Here is a 22,380-nt window from a genome sequence, read left to right as displayed (position 1 = left end):
AAAAAGCCCCATAATTATAGGGGGAATGAAGACGGTTGTTCCCCTTATCAGAGGAAATGATAAGGGAGTACCAGACCCTGTGAAAGAACAGGGTCCATTTTGATATAATTGGCAGTGGAATTATTTATGACATTAATTGCCACATTATCGACTGGCTGTCAGCTCCTGTGTCAGTCTGTCCATCTTTCTTAGCAGAAAGAGCCAGCTCAGCCTGGTGCCCACTGACAAGCTAATTACTACAGCACAACCCCGAATGACAAATGTTACCCATCTAAGACCAGGCCCGGAAATAAGGGCCACTTCCCCCCCTTCAGCTTCTCTGGATCAAGTGAGACAGCAGTGCGCTGCCAAATGTCTTCAGGTGCAGGAGGGGAAACAGTTTGCATGTCAGACAGAGAGAGAGAGAGAGGGGTGGAGAGAAAGAGGGGCAGGAGGGGGAGAAATTTCTAGAGCCAGGGGGACAGTTAAATCTAAATCTCACCCCATCCTGTTTGCTGCTCTGCTATCAGTGGCCAGTTGTCACTCATAAAGACAAGTTCTTTTTCTCCTCCCTCTGCCTCCTTGTAAATTTGCATTAGCTCATGCCAATCAGTCATCAGGCTGTGGGCTGATATCTAGTGATGGGGTGATTGGTCCTTAGTTCTCTTGACAGCGAGTCACACGCTAGTGTGCCTTTTGGGGAGGTGAATGGGGCTGCTCCACCCATAAAATGTAGCGGTAAGAGATTATACAGTGTTTAAATACATTTTGACATAACTTAAATGTGAAAATGTTCCAAAAATATTTACATTCATACAGTACTATATTTAGCAGTAAGTCAACAAAATTTCAGAGTGCTTTATCCTGAACACAAAATCAAACAAGACTTTTAAATAACTCGTTAAATAACCATTATTTACATTTTTTGTGGCTACACTCAAAAATCAAGCAGTCTCTAACTCTTGCAAGTCCCAAATATTTAATATTTGGGTTTAATTGGGACTGACTCATATTTCATTAACTTAATTAATACAAAGAGATTAAAATCCACAGCTCCACAGCAACTACTATGTAGAAACATCCAGCCGGGGCTCTCACAATCATGGCTACACAGAAAATATGTCGGTTCAGAGTTATACTTTGTGTTTGAGTGCATAGACACACACTGTGGCTAGTTCAGGAGCCTGCAGGGCTACTATAGCAGAATGTCACTGATCTGCTCTGATGAAGTGGTGTGCCATTTGTTCAGCCAGGAAGTTCCCAAGGAGCAGCAGCAGTGACGGAGCAGAGGGTCAAGGAGGGCATCGCCTACAGGTAGATCTGTGGCTCATACCTTAATTAATCTACTGTCCGTGATGCCAAGCATCCCATTCATCCCCCTCACATGCACAAAAGCGCGCGTCAAGCATATGTCAACCCACTCCGGCACTCCCCGCCCACCCCATAATGCAGTTTGTGTTGGTGTGGCAGCTCGGGATGCGTCCCTGACGAGGATAGGAAGTGACACACACCAAACTCGGTGTGTCCCCCAGCCAGCTCCGGTGGCTCGGGGCCTGTCAATTCCAGCTCCGTCAGTGGCACTGGCTCAATGGCAGTGCCTGTGACACATGTCACAAAGTTTTAAATGTCTGCTCTTTTCAGCAGGATGGCTGGGCGCGCACCGCAGCCAGGGGAAGGATGACATTTTGTGTTGTGCGGGGGGAACTTGTTGTGGCTCCCCTCTTCCTGCCTCCTCCGGCTGTCAGCCCCAGTTTCCTCTGAGCATATCAAAACACAGACAAATAAACCTTGTCATTTTGAAAAGCCAGCACTAGTGACCAGGCTCCTGAATGGCATGTCATCTGGAATATGGTCACACAGTCCTGTAAGGAAGTTGCAAACAGTATAAGCACATGCAAGCAAGCACTCTCGCACACGATCTTGTAAACTAATGTTTAAGCTAATAGAAATAGGAAACAAACAGAAAGAGACATTGTGGACAAACATTGCATGAGGCTATCTCTGACCTTTTCTTCATCTGTTTGTGGATGAGTGACACGCTTTACTGTGAAGCTCAACATGGTGTCTTTCAAGCCCCAATGAGCCAAGCGTCTCCCCTTTATCTTAGCATCATGGATTTTTACTCCTACATCACTTCTAAAGTGAAGATAATCAAGCTTCATGACTTGATGGGACTTGATGGGAGATTTGTCAGTGATAGGCATCTTTTTCAACCTCATTTGCAGTTGCAATGATGAATAACACAGGGTAATTAACATGTGGATTGTCTCTATAAGACTTAAGCAGGGACACACATTTGATGATTAGGAAACAGTGAACTGAGGTGACAGAAGAAATTAATGTGAAAGCACCACAGTACTTTAAGATCTGTATCACTTTGACAACAGACACATGTTAGTTCAACACTTTTAATCTCATCCAGCTAATACAATTCTACATCAGATCAGCAAAATCACACCATTCATTCAAAATTTCAAAATTGGAATGTTGCCTTTGGACTTTTTACCTGTAGTTTTGATCAAGCCATGAAAAACCATCACAAAGACAGTGTAAAAACATCCAGATTATAACAGCGTAATAAAATGTAAACATTCATCATGCATCAACATTACATTGGATTACATTGGAAAATTGTGTCCCATCGTTTGTTTGCAATGCATCTCAACGCCATGTAAACAATGCGTTTCAGTAGGAAGAAGTTAAGTGGTTTAAGATAAGAGTGGTGAAAGGCAAAAAAAGGTGAGCGAATGGAACTATATAATTCATGCTAACATTTGCACACTTGCAGCAGAAAATGACCAAATCATTACTCAGATGTCAAACAGTCTGACTTTTAAGAAGATTATGTCTCTTTAAGTCGACAGAAAGATACAATTCATTCAGTAATATTCACACAAGCACAAGAAACATTCTGCACTCTGTTGCAGACTAAACGAGACACACTGATCATGCCTCAGGTGTCAAATGAAAATCATAGAAATGTTTAACAAGGCTGTATAAACCTAGTTCTGTCAAACTCTTGGCAACGTCTTAATGTTTTAAACAGCAGTTATGCGTATAAATGTGTGTGTGAGAGATGGAGAGAGAGAGGCAGAAAGAATGAAAGAGATGAGTCTATGTCAGGCCCCAGGTGTGTGACCGTCACCCCTTTCACCCTTGATTAGTGGCGGTAGTGGACGAGTGATCCATCATGGCTGTCAGAGAAAAGGATGCAATTGGCTGGGTGTGTTTGTTGCTGACTGTGTGTAAGAAAGAGAGAGAGAGACTGTCCTTGCGTGTGTGTGTGTGTGTGTGTGTGTGTGTGTGTGTGTGTGTGTGTGTGTGTGTGTGTGTGTGTGTGTGTGTGTGTGTGTGTGTGTGTGTGGAGTTGTGCAGTTCCTGATGCTTAGAGGCAATCATGTCAGTGGGAGTGTCATTTCTGACTCTGAGCTGCAACCAGGGAGGCAGAAGCAGACTCATCTCAGCAGAGGAGGTTGTAAGTATGGGACTGGAATGTGATCTTTGAAAACAAAACAAGCTACAAAAATAGAAAGCGTCCACCTTACGTAACAATACCAGCATTATTTCATAAAGATTAAATCTTATTCCAGTGGGAGATGAGGTGAGTCAAATGTCACCAGTGGTTTTAATAAATAGGAGGATTTGCTCCCCTGTTCTTCTGCATCCGTCGTCACTCATGTCCCTCCGTGTGCCGCCTGAACAGCTGTCCATCAGAGCTGATCGTTCCGGATGAATCTGTTGCCTTCTGAGTGCTTGCCGTAGTAGATGTAGCGACATTTGGCAAATACCCCTAAAAACACAACAAGAGAACGTCAGCTGTGGTGTGGGTCATGCTCGCAGCTTAAAAAAAATACATAAGAAAACAATTCTTATTAAAAATGTATCTAAATTCACGTTCATTTATGGCATTTAGTACCAGGGACGGGTGTACAGTACACAACAGAAGTGAGTATAAAATCACTTAAATGTTAAATCATTCTAAATTGCATTACCTCTAAACAGCTGCATGAATTCTAAGTTGAAATGCGGAGTATGTCTAGCAATCAAAAAACAAATTGAAAATAAAGGTTCCACAGTACAAACTGAATGCAAAGAAGTGAATACAAAACATGAGAAAATTGAAACAAAATGGAGTACAAGTCTATTCCCATGAATAATGATAAAGTGGACTGTTAACGCCAAAACTTTCTTAGTTATGGATCTGCAGACTTTGTCTACTTGCATGTCTGCATCACAGCTCCAAGTGGCAAAGAACTACCAGAGAAATTAAAAAATTTATTGAGTCACAAAGATGGAAAAAAAAAAAGTCTAGTGACCAACTAAAAACTTAGGGAAAAACAGATGCAGCAGTAATTAGGAGGCACAAAACAAGTCATAGTACCACTAATCAGAGCCACAGTGTCCATCCTCTTAATATCATGCCACAAACAGCACGATACTGGTACAACCTACTTCTGAAAAAGAGGTAAATTGATACTTAAGTTGGGGTTTATCAATGAAAATCTGAGTTTTTGAAATAGCTTAGACAGTGTGATGGACATTGCACAACGTGAACCTCTAGAGATGGTATTCCAGAAAAAAAAAAAAAAAACTCTTGCTTGCTTTTCAGCATTAAACTGCTAGAATAAACATTTCTAAAGAGTATTAGAATGAAGCCAAGGTAAATTTGCTTGGCACAGATGTAGCTGAGTAGGTATGGCATTAACCTGGCAAGGAAGACCACAGTGAATGCATAGTCCTGACATTGGAGCACAGAGGTGGGAGTGTGATGATATGAGTGTAAAAGTGTCATATCATGGAAACCATATCAAAACACTAGTCAACAAGTTGACTCCCAGTCTCCAGAAGCTTGGCTGAGGAGGAATATCCCAGCACAATGACTATCTAAAGCACACTGCCAAACTATGACCTGACTGAGCAGGTCATCCAACTTGATTTTAGTGACAGACAAACTTCCACCTTAACTCTCACCAATCAGCAATTTTATGATCACAGAAATTTCTCTGTTTACTATTATTTGTAATTGCAAATCTGCATCAAAATGAGCAGTAGTGGCCACCAACTTGTAGACATTGTAAAGCAAGAAAAAAGGTACTTTGGCATTATGTATTTTTAGGTGTTCTTCTCAAAACAAAGTAAACAATATTGTTTGCATTAGTGACACAGGATAGTAAGTATATGCATATGAAAGAAGGACAAAGATGTGGTTTATTTAAAGGGTCAAAAGAAATCGGGAGCTATAGACAAATATGGAAATACTGTCCTCTTTAGGGGCTGCACAGTGGAGTAGTGGTTAGCACTTTCGCCTTGCAGCACCCGGGATCTTTCTGCATGGAGTTTGCATGTTCTCCCTGTCCATGCGTGGGTTTACTCCGGGCACTCCGGCTTCCTCCCACAGTCCAAAAATATGCTGAGGTTAATTGACTATTCTAAATTGTCCGTAGGTGTGAATGTGAGTGTGATTGTCTGTCTGTATATGTAGCCCTGCGGCAGACTGGCGACCTGTCCAGGGTGTCCCCTGCCTTAGCCCAAGTCAGCTGGGATAGACTCCAGCATCCCCCACGACCCTAGTGAGGATAAAGTGGTGTATAGAGAATGGATGGATGGATGGATGTCCTCTTTAGTTGCTGGATTGAATTGATATTTTGGAAATGTTAGCAACACCAGGCGTTGTTGTTTGAACAGAACTAGTACATTTATTTCACTGTACCACTGCCACAAAATTGCATTTAAAAATGTTCATATATTGTATTAAATTGGATTGTAAGTAATGCTAATCTACCCCAAATTTTCAAATAAAACTGGGCTTTAAATAATGGTAAGGTGTCAAGTAAGATGTATGAAAAGACTGCAAACTGAAGTGCACATAGAATTTCTAACAACAGAGGTTTGAAACATTCAAGGTCAGTGTGTTTGTTAGAATTTAAAGAAACAGACAGTGAGCTCTAGTAGGAAAAACACAGTCCGAGCGAAACTAGATTTGTTTACTATTGTAGAAAACTCCACAGGGTGGCTTTAAATGGCAGGACTGAACAGGGTCTGGGTCTGCTTCTTGTAGGAGGTGAGAGGTGCTGCTGGGAAGGATGAGTGTCTTGTACCAGAGAAAGACCAGAGTGGCCTCAGGGTAAAGTCCTGACAGTAACAAGCTCACAGTCACCCATGTAGACTCACACAGACACACTGAACCATCACAGTGAGGAATTATTCTACTATCAACCAGCAGGGATGGGGAATGTGTATTTGCATGTAATGACTTTAAGTAGTAAAAGTATGTATGTATAATCCAGAAAATGTGCTTAAAGTATTAAAAGTGCTCAGAGCAGTCAAGTGGCTGCTGTGGCTGTTACATTATTATATATAATATCACAACATTATTATGGCTCATGCGTTAATGCAAAAGCAGGATTTTATTTGCGTCATTTGTTGAGGTAATTTTTAACTTCTTTTTTTGAGAGGTGCAGCTAATGATGATTTTCATTGTAGATGAATCTTTTGTTGGGTTTTTACAGTTAACTGATTGATTGATTCGGAAAACACCCAGAGTTTCAAACCAACATTTCTGAAGTCAAAGGTCTAAGCTTTTTGTAAAAAAAAAAATTCTTAACATTAAAAGTCCAATCACCCATTAAAAAAAAACACAAAAATTAACGATTCTGATAATTTATTAATGATTTCTGTCATTTTGTAAGTAAAAACATTATGACAACTTAAAATCTTCCTGCTTTTCTTTGTCATATATCCCTGTAAACTGAACTATTATTCATTATTTTTGGATATTTAGACTTTTGCCAGTACAAATCTAGACATAACAAGAAGCAAAGTTCTGAAGTTGTGGAGGGATTTTTTAAAATAATATTTTGGCATTTTATTGGTTAAAAAATTGATCAAAAATAATTTGCAGAATAACTTGTTGTAATTGTTAGTTGCCGTCTACACCAAGCTTAAAAAGTACACAATATAAATTACTGAAAAAAAGAAGAAAACTGTTATTTTTGAGACGCTGGAGCTATGACATGCTTAGTATATTAAAATAAAAAAATCTCTGTGTCATGTAATCCCTACATTAGCATATTGTTGGTTAGTTTAATTTCTATTAAAGCATCATGTTTATACTGATTATAACCAGTCAAAAGACGGCGAAACAAAGTCAAAAGAGAATCATTTTCATGATTACGGCTGAGATTAAACTGAAATCATAAGAAATAAAATACTTTAAAAAATTAAAGCAGAAGTCAGCAAGAGTCCATATGTTGTTATTGCTAAAAAAAATAGTTTGTCTAATTATTCTGTTAAATGGGGCTTATATAAATTATTCATCTATTTTTACTGTACTCAAACAGAAAATTCTGAAATTATCTATTCAAAAAGTGTAAAAAGCAAGCATTTGCAAGAATTATAAGAAATGAATTGAGCAAAGTTCTGAATCTGAAGACTTGTTCCTTCTATGCAAAACATAGGATGAAGATCCAAGATGGCCGACAGTGCTTTCTTGTTGTGATGAAAGGTGCTGCTGTCCAGGCAGAGGGCTGCCCAGAGCTCCGTGGTTGGTTCGCTCTGACGCTGATGTCACGGGGCTTCCACTTCCACTTGATGAATGTGGCGGGCTGCACCTAGGTGTCACCTCTCGCCAAATGAGGCACGGACAAGTGGCATTAGTGCCGTCAATGATCCTCTGACAGCAGGACAGATACAGCTTTCACCAGGTTTTCTAAATAGACATCAAGTGCATTACAGGAGCAGCAGGAGGAGGAGGAGGGGGCCAGGGCAGACACAAGGCAGGAAAGAAGAGACTTATGGAAGAAGGCGGCGTCGCAGAGGGATGAGGGGTGCTCCAAGTGGTAAGTCCAATCACATAATCCAAAGAGACATTGTCAAGGGCGGGGAGAGAATGGCAACTAAGTGACAGAAAGCAGAGACGGGGACAGAGATACTGGTGCCATATTAGTGCCAAGCATATTCTGATGCCACCCTCAATTCTAACCAAACCTGACACATCGCTCTCTTTCCCCCCACTCTCTCTGACTCTTCAAAGTAGGCTCCACCAAGTCACACACACATATGTGCGACATACACACGAATGCACACACACACACACTTACACACAAGTCCCTCGCAGCGGTAGTGGGTGTTCTGTCAGGCGGAGGAACAGTACAGCAGCAGCAGAAGCCCACAGGCCTGAGGACAAGCTCAGTCAATCTAAATCTGGACTTTGTAGTGGAGCAGTGCTCATTTCCCCTCATAGCCCAGCTACTTGAGGTGATCCAAACACTGAAGTGTGAGAAGCTGTCACCTCCGATAAAATCCGGGACCAGCTCTGTGCCTGCCTGCTCCTCCGGTGTATGAAGGGTATATACACGTTTGTGTGTGCGTGTGTGTGCGTGTGTGTGTGTGTGTGTGTGTGCCTCTGTGACAGTGAGGAGGTTGGGGCAGAGGGGATGAATTCCAGCTGCTGTGATTTGCCCGGGGACATAGGTGCCATGGCTGGAGACTGGGCTTGACACCACAGGACTCAGAGTGTCTCACAGTGCTCTGATCACATGGGCGCCGGAGCCTTTCACATATTCACAGCTTACCCAGCAAGAAGCTCCCTCTCTCCAGGAGTGGGGCCCTTAAAGAGATTACCCCACAGAGGTACCAGAACCAAAGCTCCTATACGACATTACCTAGAGGGGATATATTTGTAGGTTGCAACCAAAGCCTTTCAGAGATAACCTTCACAGATGAAGGAACTAAAGCTAAAGGCCCCTCAAGCCTTCACACACTGCTGAGCTCGTCACTTGCCCGTAGGGACCGAGAGGGATTGGAGGGAACACACTCTGCGATTCTCCGGCGCCAGAAAGCTCCGGACGATGTGTGACCTGTAACTCTCCAACAGCGCTAATATATATATACACACTTGTGCGTGATTATAGTCGAAGAGGTGGAGTAAATTAAGGGAAGGGAAAAGAACGGGGAACAGGGACGAGGTGTGTTTCCCAGTGAGTGAGAAAGCGCATGAATGTGAAAGCTCTACATTTCAGCACTACATTAAGCAGTGTGTTTTGTGCATAAACACATTCCAGTTCGCCGCGTACCCTTCACAGCGAGGGCTCGCTCTTATTACAAGAGAAATCTGGAGAAAGATGGGGAGGCTGGAGACAGTGGAGGGAATAACTAAGCCAAACTCGCTCTTACATAACGCCTTCTGAGGCCACACTCACGCCTGTGGGGTTCCGCCTGATGAACTGATACTTAATAACAAGTGTTACAGTGCCAAACCCGCTAGTCTACAATATCCTCTGTGTATCCTGAGCCATGGATGAGCACACTTGAATCAACACCCACACTCTCAACCATATACACATTATCACAAAGCCGTACACACTTTGATCTCGAGCACACAAAAACAGCACACAGTGAGAACAGTGGGAGCAGCCATTAAAGTGACAGATTAACAAAGTGATGTGGAGGCTAATGTTTCCATCATGCCCTGGTGGAGGAACAATCAGGCCTTTGTACTGCATATGTCAGGCAGCCCCTTGTTGTTTTTAAAGAGAGAAGCTAACCCTCTTGTCTTTATTAAAAAGCTGCAGAATCGGTATCTCGTATCTCCGTCTTGGTGATAGCTGCAGTGTCAGTTTATTGTCAGACAGTCTGGTCTTTTCAGAGCTGATAACCCAAAGCATGTGTCCTATTTACAGGGGCCTGATGGGCCATTCTCCCGCAGTGTAAGTGAGCTGGTAGCACAAAGTTCATATGTATTATGCTTCAATATCAAATCAACGGCTATAGCAACAATGTCTTTTTCTTGTGAGAGTATTGTTTTAATATACAAGTAAAATCAATAAGGGAAAGGCAGAAAGCAGCTCAGTAAATTGCTAAATCACAAACTCAGTAATTCCACACACAACTGCTAACTCCTTACAGGAGTTCTGTGAGAGATGCAACTAATGATAGTTCATTCCTATAAAAATATTTCGAAGTGATGTCCACTTTTAATAATAATTTATTATAATATAGCATAATTTACATTTAAATAGAAAGATTTGTTAGTTTCCTTCTCCGAACCATATAACTGAAGCCTGATGCCTTTCCAAGCTAGCCTATTAAAAAGTCTATTGTTTCTGTATAGGAGGTTTCTTTTGTATGCTTTCTTGGAAAGCTGAAATGAGACAGTAAAGTTTATACGTACAGAACACTTAATTACCATTAACAGTATTGCCGAGATGGAAAGTGTAAGGATAGTTAGGCTGACGTGGGATTTAGAGCTCTGCTACTGACATAAAACAGCCGGGTATTAGGTTCCTTCATCCATTTGAATCATCTTTTACAATGATAGAATTGTGAAGATTCAGTAACAAAGACCAGTAGCATTGGCATGGCAAGTCAATAGTCATTAATATATGAAAAGGGTCTAATATAATTTTGGATGCTGAGCACAATTTCAAACTTGGTAGTACCAGTCAGGTTCTCTGTTGGATCTTTAAGATGTGGTTGTGTTTTCGATACAAATTTTAACATTGACTGCCAACAAATACTTTTAACAATTTTCCTTTTTTTACGGTTTAAAATGAGTTAAATTTTACTTCTTTGCAGATTCATCTGTAAATAGCTCCTTCTCTCCATGTACATTGTTTTTTTTTTTTTTTTTTTTTTAAGAATTTGCCAAGCGTGGAAATAAATCTTAAGGAATGATACTATTAATAACAGCAATGCTTTCTGGGGTTTTAACACTCAAAAAGAAGACAAAGGCCTCTCTAGTCTGTCACTCAGCAGTAAAGGGCAACCAGACAGACGGGTAGCGACATTGAGATACTGTGAATTTGTCAGCACTGTAATTGCCAATAGTTGCTTGGAGATATTATGGAGACTGTACAGTCAACACGCATGTTTAAAAATGAGTGAAAACATTTTGCGTGCAAGGTGAATACTTCACATAGATTGTAACTTTTCTCATCTCCAACAATGAGAACGCACAACAGCTTCTGTTCATCTGTAGGGATTCCTGGTCAAATTAGTTCACATAGGCTGCTTCAAAACACTGCATTTAATCAGCGCACACTTACAAGAGAAAGACGGAGGGAGTCATAGAGGGGAGGGAGATGGAGTGGGTTTAATGATTGTTCCCTGCATACAATCAGCTTGACTCTTTTCAAGGGCCATCAATATGTCACAGAGAGACACATCCAACGGATGTAGCTTTTAACATCAAGGTTATCTATTCTCGGCATGAATTCACTCCCTCCACTCCTAGTTTCTTGTCCCGTCCTCTCTCCACATCTATCCTCCCCTCTTGTCTCAACTGCTTCTACTCTGTCTTTCTCCTTCTCTATGCTCTTATGCTCTCTGATTCTTATTGTTAGGCTGATACCTCTTCTCCTTTTCAGTCCCACCCTTCAGTTTGGCCACTTGGCCGACAATTTCATCAGTGTTTCCAACCATCTGGGGAAAAAAATGCAACATGAAGAATCCAATTAAAGACGCAATTACACTTTCTGTATTATCTCAAAGGGCTGAAATAACACTGCCGGGCAGGTGGGGGAAGGGGTCAGATGGAGCTGGGGGCAAGCTTCTATAAGAGTTGCTGCGAGTGACTTATGAGCTTGGGGCGTAGGCTGCTGTGAGCCAGGGCTATTATTGTGGACACGATCCATCTCCGGCTGTCCTTTTATCAGTTCAGCCCAACGTCATGAGATGGAGTCGCCACCTCCTCTCTATAGGGAAGCCAGCAGATAGATAACCCCCCTGCGTCCCATAAACTAACAGCCAGTGGACTGTGATTCAGCCTACTGAGAGGTCGGCTGGCACACACAGCACATTGCCACAGAGAGAAATTGAATCGTTTCACTTAGTACTGGTATGCTGGCTGCGTGTTTAAGTCTTAGTGTATTTTTCTTCAAAGTGCCTGTTAATTCCAAACATAAAGAACCGCCAAGCAACTCACAGAGTCACGTTAGCTGATACCCAACCTGGCTCCTGTAAAGTGTATGCTGAGCATGTAAATATGTATTTGCTCTCAGACTATTTTACAGATTCATGATGAGCGGAAAACAAAACTATATTTAAGCACAACATACGTGTCCTGGTGTATTTCCACAAATCATCCAGTTGCTTCTCTACAGTGTAACGTACAAACACGTGCATGACAAACTGTAAATAGAGGTTGTACTCCGTTTTCAAGCAGAAATCACAATATTACCCAATGTTCTCAAATGCTGTCTTCAATAATTCACTGTATTTTTCCAATTCCACACTCATCTATGTTGTGCAATTTCTCCACCGTCTTCACAGGGTTGCTAATGATAGCACTTGAGATGCCCCAGATAGCAAACTATGGGTGAATCAATGTTGAATCTATGTTGAGACCCAACGTCGAAATTATACAGAAAGCGCAAGGTTGATAAAATGTTGAGTCAACGTTTGCTTTTCAACCATAAATCACACTTTACCCAGATAGCAAAAGATGTTAAATCAATGTTGAATTAGGGTTAAGAAGGTTGAATTGTGGTTACGGTTGAAGACTGATGGTTGGATCAACGTTGATTCAACAACATTTTGTCAACATTGAAGTTTGTGTTTAAAAGATGCCATTGAATCTACATTGTATTTTGGTTTAATTAAAATGTTTGACAGGTCAATGTTTAATTAATGTTGAATCTATGTTTGCAAACATGTAATCTATGTAAGGAAATGTTGACTCAACATTTTATCAACCTTGCGCTTTCTGTATAATTTCGACGTTAGGTCTCAACATAGATTCAACATTGATTCACCCATAGTTTGCTATCTGGGGCTGCATCATGACTCTATTTTTGCTCTGTATTCTGTGTCATTTGTACACAGTAAGCTCAGAAAATTACACTTTATTTGAACAAGCTGCAGCTCCACATCAATCAGAATATTAGATATACCTATTTATTGATTTTATTACTGTTGTGAAATGATAGACATTTTCTGTCAGTTGATGTGCTAAACTTGTGCTTTTGATTTTCTGTTGTATTGCGTGTTGTTTGGCACTGGAAGTGGAGCGTGTGACAAATATTTTTAATAAAAGTTTGGGGATTTATCACTTCAAACTGTGACCTAGACGTATGTATCATTTGTGTTTTGTTATGCACTGCAAAGTATTGCTGGTGCTTTGGTTGAATACATTTTATTTTTATTTCCCGTGATGTAGTAGCATGTTTAAAAGTAACGATAAAGCCATACATGATGATACTGTAATGGCATAATAAGAAAAAGGAAGAACCTTTACATTTAAACACACAAAAGCTAGCAAGAGTGGACCTCATTTAAGTGAAACATATTGACGGCATCTGTATGAGGATTATCTTATCATTGTCATAATGTGCTTTTCTCACAAAAGCAGTGACAGTTTAATATGACATGTTGAAAGTAAATCCATTCTTACTCCATTAATTAACCATTTCAACAGCTGAGGTGTCACCCGTCTCTCCTGGGTCTCAAACAAACGTCCTGCTTGTAACTTTAAGACTTAAGGTGACATTTGTCCTCAACCAGCAAAAATATTTAGTCCATTAAACATAAATATCTGTCATTATGATGCATGCCCTGGGGCTTATGCCTTCCCTGTTCCCCTCCTGGCCGCTTACTGCAGCCAAACAACTGCAGCGCCTGCATGTTCTCAACTTCAGCGTATTGATTAAACTTTTAAATAGCTGCCATATAACCCTGGGACATCAGGAAGATTAATTTGCGTCAATGTTCATCTGTAATTCATTAGCCATTTATACTCTCCACATTCACACAGGCTATCAGCAAAATGCGTCCCATTTTTCACCAAGGCAGAGGCTGGGGACACGGCAGAGAGAAGGAAAGATGGAAGGAGGGTAGGAGAGACAGGAAGAAAGGGATTATACAGAGCCTAGAACACAAGTAGCATCCTAACAAGTCAGAAGTGCAGAATGGTAAAACATACAAATGAAAGAATACACAAATATATACAGTGCATGGTACCATTACATAAACATTTAAGGGAGGTATTATTAGCTATCAGTTGCTAATTTTTTTGTTTAGAATTTGCAGTCTTGGCATAAAAATATATTGGTCCAACAGAAAAGTTGTTAAATTTGTGCGTATGGATGGAGTGGCACACGATTTTATGTTAGTTTGCGCTTCAATTTCTTAATTTCCACAACAACTTTAATGCACCTTAGCAGTAATTCTGCAAGTCTTTGGATCGTCACTAAAGAGATGGAGCCACATACTTCCAAAAGATATTCCTTCATTCGGTGGAAATGCTGTCTAACACATCAGTCCTAAATCTCCCATCTGTGTTCAATTGGGTTGAGATCTGGTGACTGTGAAGGCTGTAGCAAGTGATTAAGATCATTGTCATCAAACAATCCAGTGACCCCTTGTGCCTTATGAATAGTATTGTCACCCTGGAAGACACCACTCCAATCAGGATACACATTTTTAAAGTCATATTATAAAGGTGACCACTCAGAACAAACCTGCATTAATGTGCAAGTGGATCCACACCATAGCCGAGCCACTGGATCCCCTCATTAGAGCTCAATGGTTCAGATTTTCCCTTCAATTTGTCACCCGTCCGTGTATCCGCATCATATACAAACACATTCTTGAGCTTTAATTCAGTGTGATGCATTCCACTCTTGCAGCACAAACTTTCATTAGGTGTTTGTTGTTACTTCTTGCGGTGTGAAGTATTAAATTATTGGGTTGGAAGAGAGAACCCGAGACCGAAACGGAGAGATTTAGAAACAGTGTGCATGGCTCAGATAACAACAGCACACACAGAAGGCCAACGAGGGATAAAAAATAATAGGGAGAATGTGTGTATGGGAGATGGAGAGCTGAAAGATTTGCTCTTGCCACAGGCTGATAGGCTGTCAGAAGAAAGTTGCTGGGTCATGACTCAACCAGCCCTGATCAATACCAGGTAGATTTTGCCACATGATTCTCCTTGAAGTGCAGCAATATCACATTCTGTATGCTTTTATAGGCTTCAATCAACGGCTACAGTTACAGAAGAGGCTTGTTGTGTGATCATGGTCATGATTGATAATATAAGTTAATGTATTTAAGCAATAAATACAATAAAAAGTCTTTTTTCAGCACGCATGCAATGCAAAGAGCACCGCATACTGTATATACTGTCAAGAGCTTATCGGCAGCATTGGTTCATGCAAGAAAAATGACTGTCAGCACGCTAAATGGCTATAATCAAACACTTTAAATTGAGGATGGCATTATTCATTGATGGGTGAATTACAGTTATAACCAGATAAATGCCTGTCAGTTATCAGTCTTTCTACTTTCAACTTATGAGGATGAGAAGGAAATTGAATTCTGGGGCACATAAATTTTGACTGAAGAAAGAGATTAGCATTGTGGGGGGGTCTAATGAAAAAAAAATGGAGAAATTAATTTCAGTGACATTTATTCCACATAGAGCCAGAGGAGAACACTGGTTACAGTAGCTCTGGAGTCTGGAGATAAGAGGACGTGGTTTAAGGTGGGGGACTCAGTCAGTTTACAAAGTCCTAAGTCCCCTTGGAGCGTCTTTCTCGAAGCATCCGCCATCATCTCGGCAATACACACCTTGAAAGTGAAAAAAAAAAGCTCTCCTGTAAGCATGACAATGACAAGCTGGTTATTTACTGCTAGGGCTCATCTACCCTTAAGGGCACATGAAAGCACTAATGACGCAAGTAATCATAAGCGCTCATTTTCTCCGTTAACATGTGGATCACAAATCACCACAGACGCACACCACACAGCCTGACACTGATCGATTGTGTTCTTCATTACACCCAGGATTTCTAATTAAAAGAAAAGCACAGATAAGTGGTTCAAACCTCTGACCAAAATAGAGGGAAAAAGTGAAAATTGCAATTAGAGCTTTGACTGTGTTCGTTAATGGTGCTGTTAATAAGAGCGGCTGGTGAGTCACTCAATGAAGGTTTAATCACTGGGACAGGATTCAATAACAAAAGAGCATAATATTAATCACCAGAGAGTGATAACTTCACTGTTCATCTCTTTGACATTGGAGGAAGGGATGAATTAATGATGCTCTCCATCCGAGCACATTAAATAATAATTATCAGGCAAAACAGCATGAAAGGGACTGCATAATGAACCCCATTGTCAGGTCAATTACAACCACATAAAACTGTTCAAAGGGAAGTAGCTTGTTACTAGATAGCCATACTAGAAAGGACAGCTGTGGCTTTATCAGGGGAAGGTGCTGGGCAACCTATTGCCTGTGATATCAAGGCTTAAAAGGCACAGAGGGGTTGACATACAGTTTACACTTAGAGGGCACCCAAACTCTGTCTAGTTGCACATGCCTACTGTAAAAAGCTAGAAGCGCTCAGCGAGGCGTTCAGCGAAGAACACATCGAAAATTGGCCAGCAAAAGATAAATGACATGACAATGACAGTGTTTTGCTGGCTCTAAAGCAATGTCAGTCGCTAAGTGCCATGTTAACTAAACTCAACTACACAGACAATGATGGACTTCACGCATCACTGGACAAAATGGCACCTCGCCGCCTGTCAGTGGCAATTTCCATCAAATCAAAGATGGCCAGCAAATTTAGCCAGGAGAGTTACTGCTGCTAGAGTTTTACACATGCATGTAAATATGCACTGATAATTTAGGCACACATTGTGCAGTATTTTCTACCTTCACCACACCATAAAATTGATGATGGCTGTTTCACAAAGCTCTCGCCTTTCACCGAGGCACCGGGCACGTCAGGTTGTCATCCAGCTTCTCTTTTGATCTAGACATCAATTACCACATGGCTGCTACTACCCTGAGACACTCTCTTAAACAAACAGCCTGGCAACCTCCGGCGTGACGCATATCAATACTAATCTGACATCTTGTTCCACAGTCGTCCCCTTCAGACCCAGGCTGGCTGCACCTGCCTGACCGCAGAGCCGAGGGTTGGCTGTACTCCTTCACACTTCCTTCCCCGCAGACATCAAACACTTATTACTCCCCATCCTGGCCCTGCTAACTGACTGGCCAGTCTGGGCCACACGGGGACCCCATTATTAGAGTCATTTCAGTGCCCATCCTGACGCCTGTTAGGCAGTTCTCTACCTGGGGCTCCTGCTCCCTGCCTGCCCGACTGAGTGCCTGGCCAGCCAAACAGTGATTGGACATGACATAGTGACAGAAAACAGGGGAGAAGGGCAATAGAAATAAAAGAACAGAGATGGCAGAGTGAGGCAGACACAGACCGGGGAGAGAGGAAGGTGGGTATGTAAGCCAGGGCCCTTGTGGCGCAGGGTGTGCCCATCAACACGGATGAGCGTTAGCCAAGAGCTGCATGTCACAATGATGGAGAGGCTGGATCACTCACATCAGAGTTTCATCTGACTGGAAGATATCAATCTCCGGGCCTAATCCAAAAGGACATGGTAAAATATCCTTTAACATTGCTCTTCCACCCTGCCTTTGTGTCCCCTGCTCCCTGTCTTTCTCGCAGCTGAAAATGTGTGTAACCTTCATTGTTGGACCTCAATCGACCACACTCATTTTCACATCCCATTTCCTCTGTCTCTAGCACTGACAGTCAAATTATGATGGGCAAAACGGTACCTTGACATATGGCATTTAGCACAATTTGTCTCTAAACGTGGCAAGAAAATCGAAAAAAAAGAAGAAGCAGAGATTACTACATAAGTGTACTGTCGAGATGTTTTGAAACAGAGTATTAAGGAAAATTATACATGTGCATATAAGGGGGTGGGTTATCTGTTTGACAAGAAGTAAAAATTAATATAATGTATTAATTTATTCACATACACAGTACTTGGACTTACACCATCTTGTCAAGGATTAAAGAAAATTTGTTGAAAGGCCAACACTTCCATTTACAGAAATGCTACATAACACTACAGGTTCTATTGTTTTTCAAAATTATTACTTAGAGGAATAGTCTCAGGGGATTTCTTGGTAAATTATTTGAAGAAAGTTCTAAATTATTTACAGAAATATAACAATGTAATGTAACTGCTACGGCAATTACAAAGGCAGGCATGTAACCAACAAATACTGCAAACGTGAGGTTGAAGTGATGAAAAATGGATCTTCGCCGTCATCACGTGCAGCTCAAAGTTATGGTTGTGTCAAATTACACGCCGTCATTTCCTGCCAGAATTTAAAGTGATGAACCCGCAGCGGCCAATCAGGTGCGAGGCCGAGGTGATGATAGGCTTGTGTTGTGTGGAATATTTCATGCCCCTCTGGCTTGCCTCTGCCCCGTGCAGATGGATGGCTCCAATGTAACTCTATTTCTTTTAATTAATACGACATATCCCCTGTTCGTATGCAGAGAGCGAGGGAGGGGACAGAGAGATGAAGGTTTGAGGGAATGATTAACTGTGGATCTGTCCCTCCTCGTGAGAAATGATCTCGCCTCTTCTGCTCTCCCAAGTCTTCCCTCCTCCTCTCGTCATTTCTGTCTCCCTCGCTCTCCCCTTTGCCTGCGTCCCACTTCATTTCTCGCCTGTGCCCTCCCCTCTCTTTCTCTTTTCGCTTATCTCCCTCTCTCTTCTCACCTCTCTTTTCCCCCCTCTGACACTCTCGGACTGTCCTCAGCCCCTGCACATCTCCTGACAGGTAGAATAATAACGCTCGTACATCACTGCCCCGAAAAGTCCAATAACCTAAATCTTCACTTGCCACACACCCCGGGACTCAATTACTTTATTGACATGTAATCTTCATAAGGGGAGAAATATTGAGCATGTAAGGTCAGCCGGTTATGAAGACATATTATCATATTATCTGCATGAGGGTTGTAGGGGCTAGGACCTGACAAAGCTAATTATAATGGTACATGTTTCAGAGCTCAGAGCGTATTATCTGCTTGGCTGCTTGGTTGAGCCACAGCTGAGGTATAGAGGAGAAGGGGATGAGATTTCAAACCTAATAGGGGCAGGATGTCATCTCAGGGCATGGGAATTAATGAAGCCAAATATTATCGACTGCACATCACGGCATTAATGCCCTTGATTTGTTCATTGTATTTGTCAGGATTACTTCGCTCTACACTAATGGGCAAAAACACATCACAATGCATGCTGACTGAGGGAGAAATTCATAAAACTGTACAACAACAAAGAAACAGCTGCATTTCTTCAAGTTTTCTACAAAAAAAGGGGGGGGCAAATAAGTCGTCGTAAGTGCTGTAGCTTGATCTGCTCCTCAGCCAAAATGTCACAACGGGTTAGTGATGGCAGGAGGGACAGATGCCCGTGGCTGTGTTATCACTTCCCTCCCAAGGTTATCTTAATATCATCCTCTCGGCTCTGTTATTGCAATCTACTGCCCGCTACATAAAGCAACACAATAACCTGTGTGATGGCTCGATGGCTCACCATATCTTACGTTGAGGTTTATTCCACAATGTATTCACTTCAAAATACATTTTCTTTACCACAGGGGTATAACGAAAACGAAAAAAAAAAGAGAGAAAAAACTAAACTTGTTATTTTAATCAAAAACACAATGGACCAAAGGGCACAAAACAAACAGTTGGCTAGCCCAGAGACAATGAATCTCAGGGTCACTAGTGGAATGCAAACAAGGAATCCCACCGCCAGATATGTACATTTCACTTTATCCAACATCATGCCCTCTGCCCTGTCTCTGTTATCTAGCTGTCCAAGTCCTCAACTCAGAATTGCTGCTGCAGAAGATGCCTAAAATGGTGTGGAGTGGCTGGCCAGTGCTGCCAAAAGGTTATGTGTTAACACTTGCTAATGGTGTCAAATAAAGAGGCATATTTTCGATTTTTTTTCTCAGTCCTTTTAGGGAGTTAAAACAGGAAATGAAAATGTTCCATTTGTTTGTATTTGAAAATGCTGTTTTCAGCGTTTTTAATCATACAGTTTCTTACTGACAATTATGTGGCATTGTGTTCTGTTTACTTGCACATTTATTACAACAGCACCAAACACAGAGTTGATAAACCCAACAAAGACCACAGCAGTGTATATACAAATGCATAATCAGAATCCGACATTTTTCTGAGCAGATATGTGGTTTGATGCCGACTAATTCTGAAGGTTTGGTTTTGAATGCATGTTTGTCCAGAGGGAGGGGAATGAAGGAAAAATGCCTTTTAAAATTACAACAATCTGGGATAAATTCTTATGTTTGAAAAAATGATTCAGTCAATCCAATCATCTTGCACTGCAACGACATAACATGCCAGAAACTATCTACGAATCAAATTATGATGGTGAAATAACTTGTCCGCTCATATTATCGTGACAGAGAAACCTGCTCTGTCTGTTTAAAGGGACTTAATAAGCAAATCAAAGTGACAGATTAAAAGGTTGTTTTGGACTTCCCAGCATTTCAGTGACCTCGCTCTTTTCATTCTGGTTGAGCTGAGATGTTGATGCCTGCACAAGCCATAAAAGACCCGCTACTTCCTGTAACCGAGGATCCCGTTTCTATTTTAAAGAGATAAAATGCATGTCAGCTCAACAAAATAGCTCTGGCATTCAAATCCAGCTGACCTTACGGACTTCGAGGCAGGGTGGGACAAGCTGACCCACAGAATCTGTGACACCGTGTCTGTGTTCACTTCAGCCCTGACACGGTTCATTCAGTTGGCGAGTGAATCTGAAATAAATAGAAGCTCGGATCCATAGCAGTGGGATCCCAGCATATGGGATAATGGCCTTCTCTTTTCTTTACAAGCAACAAATCCAAACAAGGCTTTCACACAGCCCGGTGCAATGAATAATCTAAATGGTACTTAATGTGAGCTATGCTGATACTCTGACAATAGTTTGTGTTCAGACATCACAGCTTAGTGTCTCCCAATTGTATATTGATGCCGAGGCAGTTGACAATAAATCAGTGGATTCACCAGAGTGAATCCAGAGAGTGAGAAAACAGTTTAGACAATGGCCCAATGGAGCTTACCATAATTGACAGATGAGTTCAGTTCTTTCCACCACAATAGCTTTGAGGGCACCTGAGAAAGTCTTAGTGTGTACGTATGATGTTTCAGGACCCACAATACTCTTGAAAACGTGTCAGCAGTCCAACATTGTCATACACTGTCATCCATGCATTAGTACTGTAAATATATCCATCTTCACTGTTGCATCTCCACCATTGAATCCACACTCACTTCAAAAGTTCATAAAGCTTATCAAGGTTCACAAAATTTCCAGGTGTTCTAATTTGTACAGTGCTGTATTACTTCAGTTAAATCCAGCCCATTGGGCCCATAAAGCAGTGCTCATTGTCATTCTTCTAAAAAAAACCCAATCACTTCCTAATAACTAATGTATATAGAATCCTTAATTTGCAACTGCATCTCCCTAAATCAATCACTGCAACATCTGTTTGCCAAGAACTTTAAAGTACAATAAATGAATTATGTTTTAAAGGGCACTTTTGCCACAACCAGGAAATTATTTTTGCGGTTTTGATCACCATTGTTATGGATAATAGTGACATTGTTCTCATCAAACTGTTGACATCTGGCGATATAACAAAATTATAGTTTATCTACTCTTACATATAGGTCGCTTTGGATAAAAGTATCTGCTAAATGAAATTGCAAAAATTGTAAACTGTAGAATATTGGCAGTCTGACAGTATTTCTAGTGGTCTAATGTTATTAGACCCAGAAGAAATATCAACCAAACTACAGTTGAAGTTTTGTAAAAGCTTCACCTCTAACCTATAAAATGTTCTTCTTTAATGGATAACAACTTCCAATCCAGGAGCTATTGATATTTCTAAGGTATATGTGCTAAAGAGATAGATTGATGATTTCCTCTAATATAAAATGCTAAATGGTGTTTATGAGAAATATGTATAAAGTCATTAGAGATCCATGATGCTAATCTTGTGCCTATAGCTGTATTACAATGCAAGTTAATGTATGCTGTGTTGTAAACAGCGTGATGTTTGTTCCATATGGCATGTATATGTCAGTGTGTGATGTGTATCTGTGCAACAAAACTGGCCTCCATTATAATCATAACTGATACAAAGTGTTACCACTTCACAGTAATAGTAAGATTACATGGGTTATCTTTGCTGCATTGAAGCACTTGGGGTGGATAGTTTTTCAATGTAATCTCACCTGTTTTTTTCCCCCCATAAAATCAAATACACTACCCTTTAACTTGAAAATAATTATTGTATAATGACACTATTTTGAAGAATTGATCACTTTAGTGATATACCACTGGGGTGTATTTAGTTTTGTTGTACACTCTACATGATGAACCAGGGGAGGTAGCTGTATCAGTGTTACTGCCTCTTTGAGTCTGTCCTCTAACAAGACACTGGAGTGCACCTCATGTTGTGTGTGAATTATCACTGATGGCCCCTTTTCTCTCGGAATATTAGTGATTCTGTGCCGTGTACAGCTCTGT

At 41.1% G+C, this 22,380-nt stretch overlaps 1 protein-coding gene across 1 annotated transcript in view; it reads right to left on the bottom strand.

Annotated features, from left to right (window-relative positions):
• Positions 1 to 2,373: 2,373 nt before the first annotated feature.
• Positions 2,374 to 22,380, bottom strand: part of lrmda (leucine rich melanocyte differentiation associated) — a 207,079-nt gene continuing 187,072 nt past the window's right edge. The window contains exon 7 of the mRNA XM_051960316.1: positions 2,374 to 3,769. Coding sequence (XP_051816276.1) covers positions 3,690 to 3,769 — 80 coding nt within the window. The 3' untranslated portion in view covers positions 2,374 to 3,689. The remainder of the gene's footprint in view (positions 3,770 to 22,380) is intronic.

This window comes from Acanthochromis polyacanthus, chromosome 15 (assembly GCF_021347895.1).
Source record: "Acanthochromis polyacanthus isolate Apoly-LR-REF ecotype Palm Island chromosome 15, KAUST_Apoly_ChrSc, whole genome shotgun sequence".
NCBI lineage: Eukaryota > Metazoa > Chordata > Actinopteri > Pomacentridae > Acanthochromis > Acanthochromis polyacanthus.
This window is presented reverse-complemented; position numbering and strand designations above follow the sequence as displayed.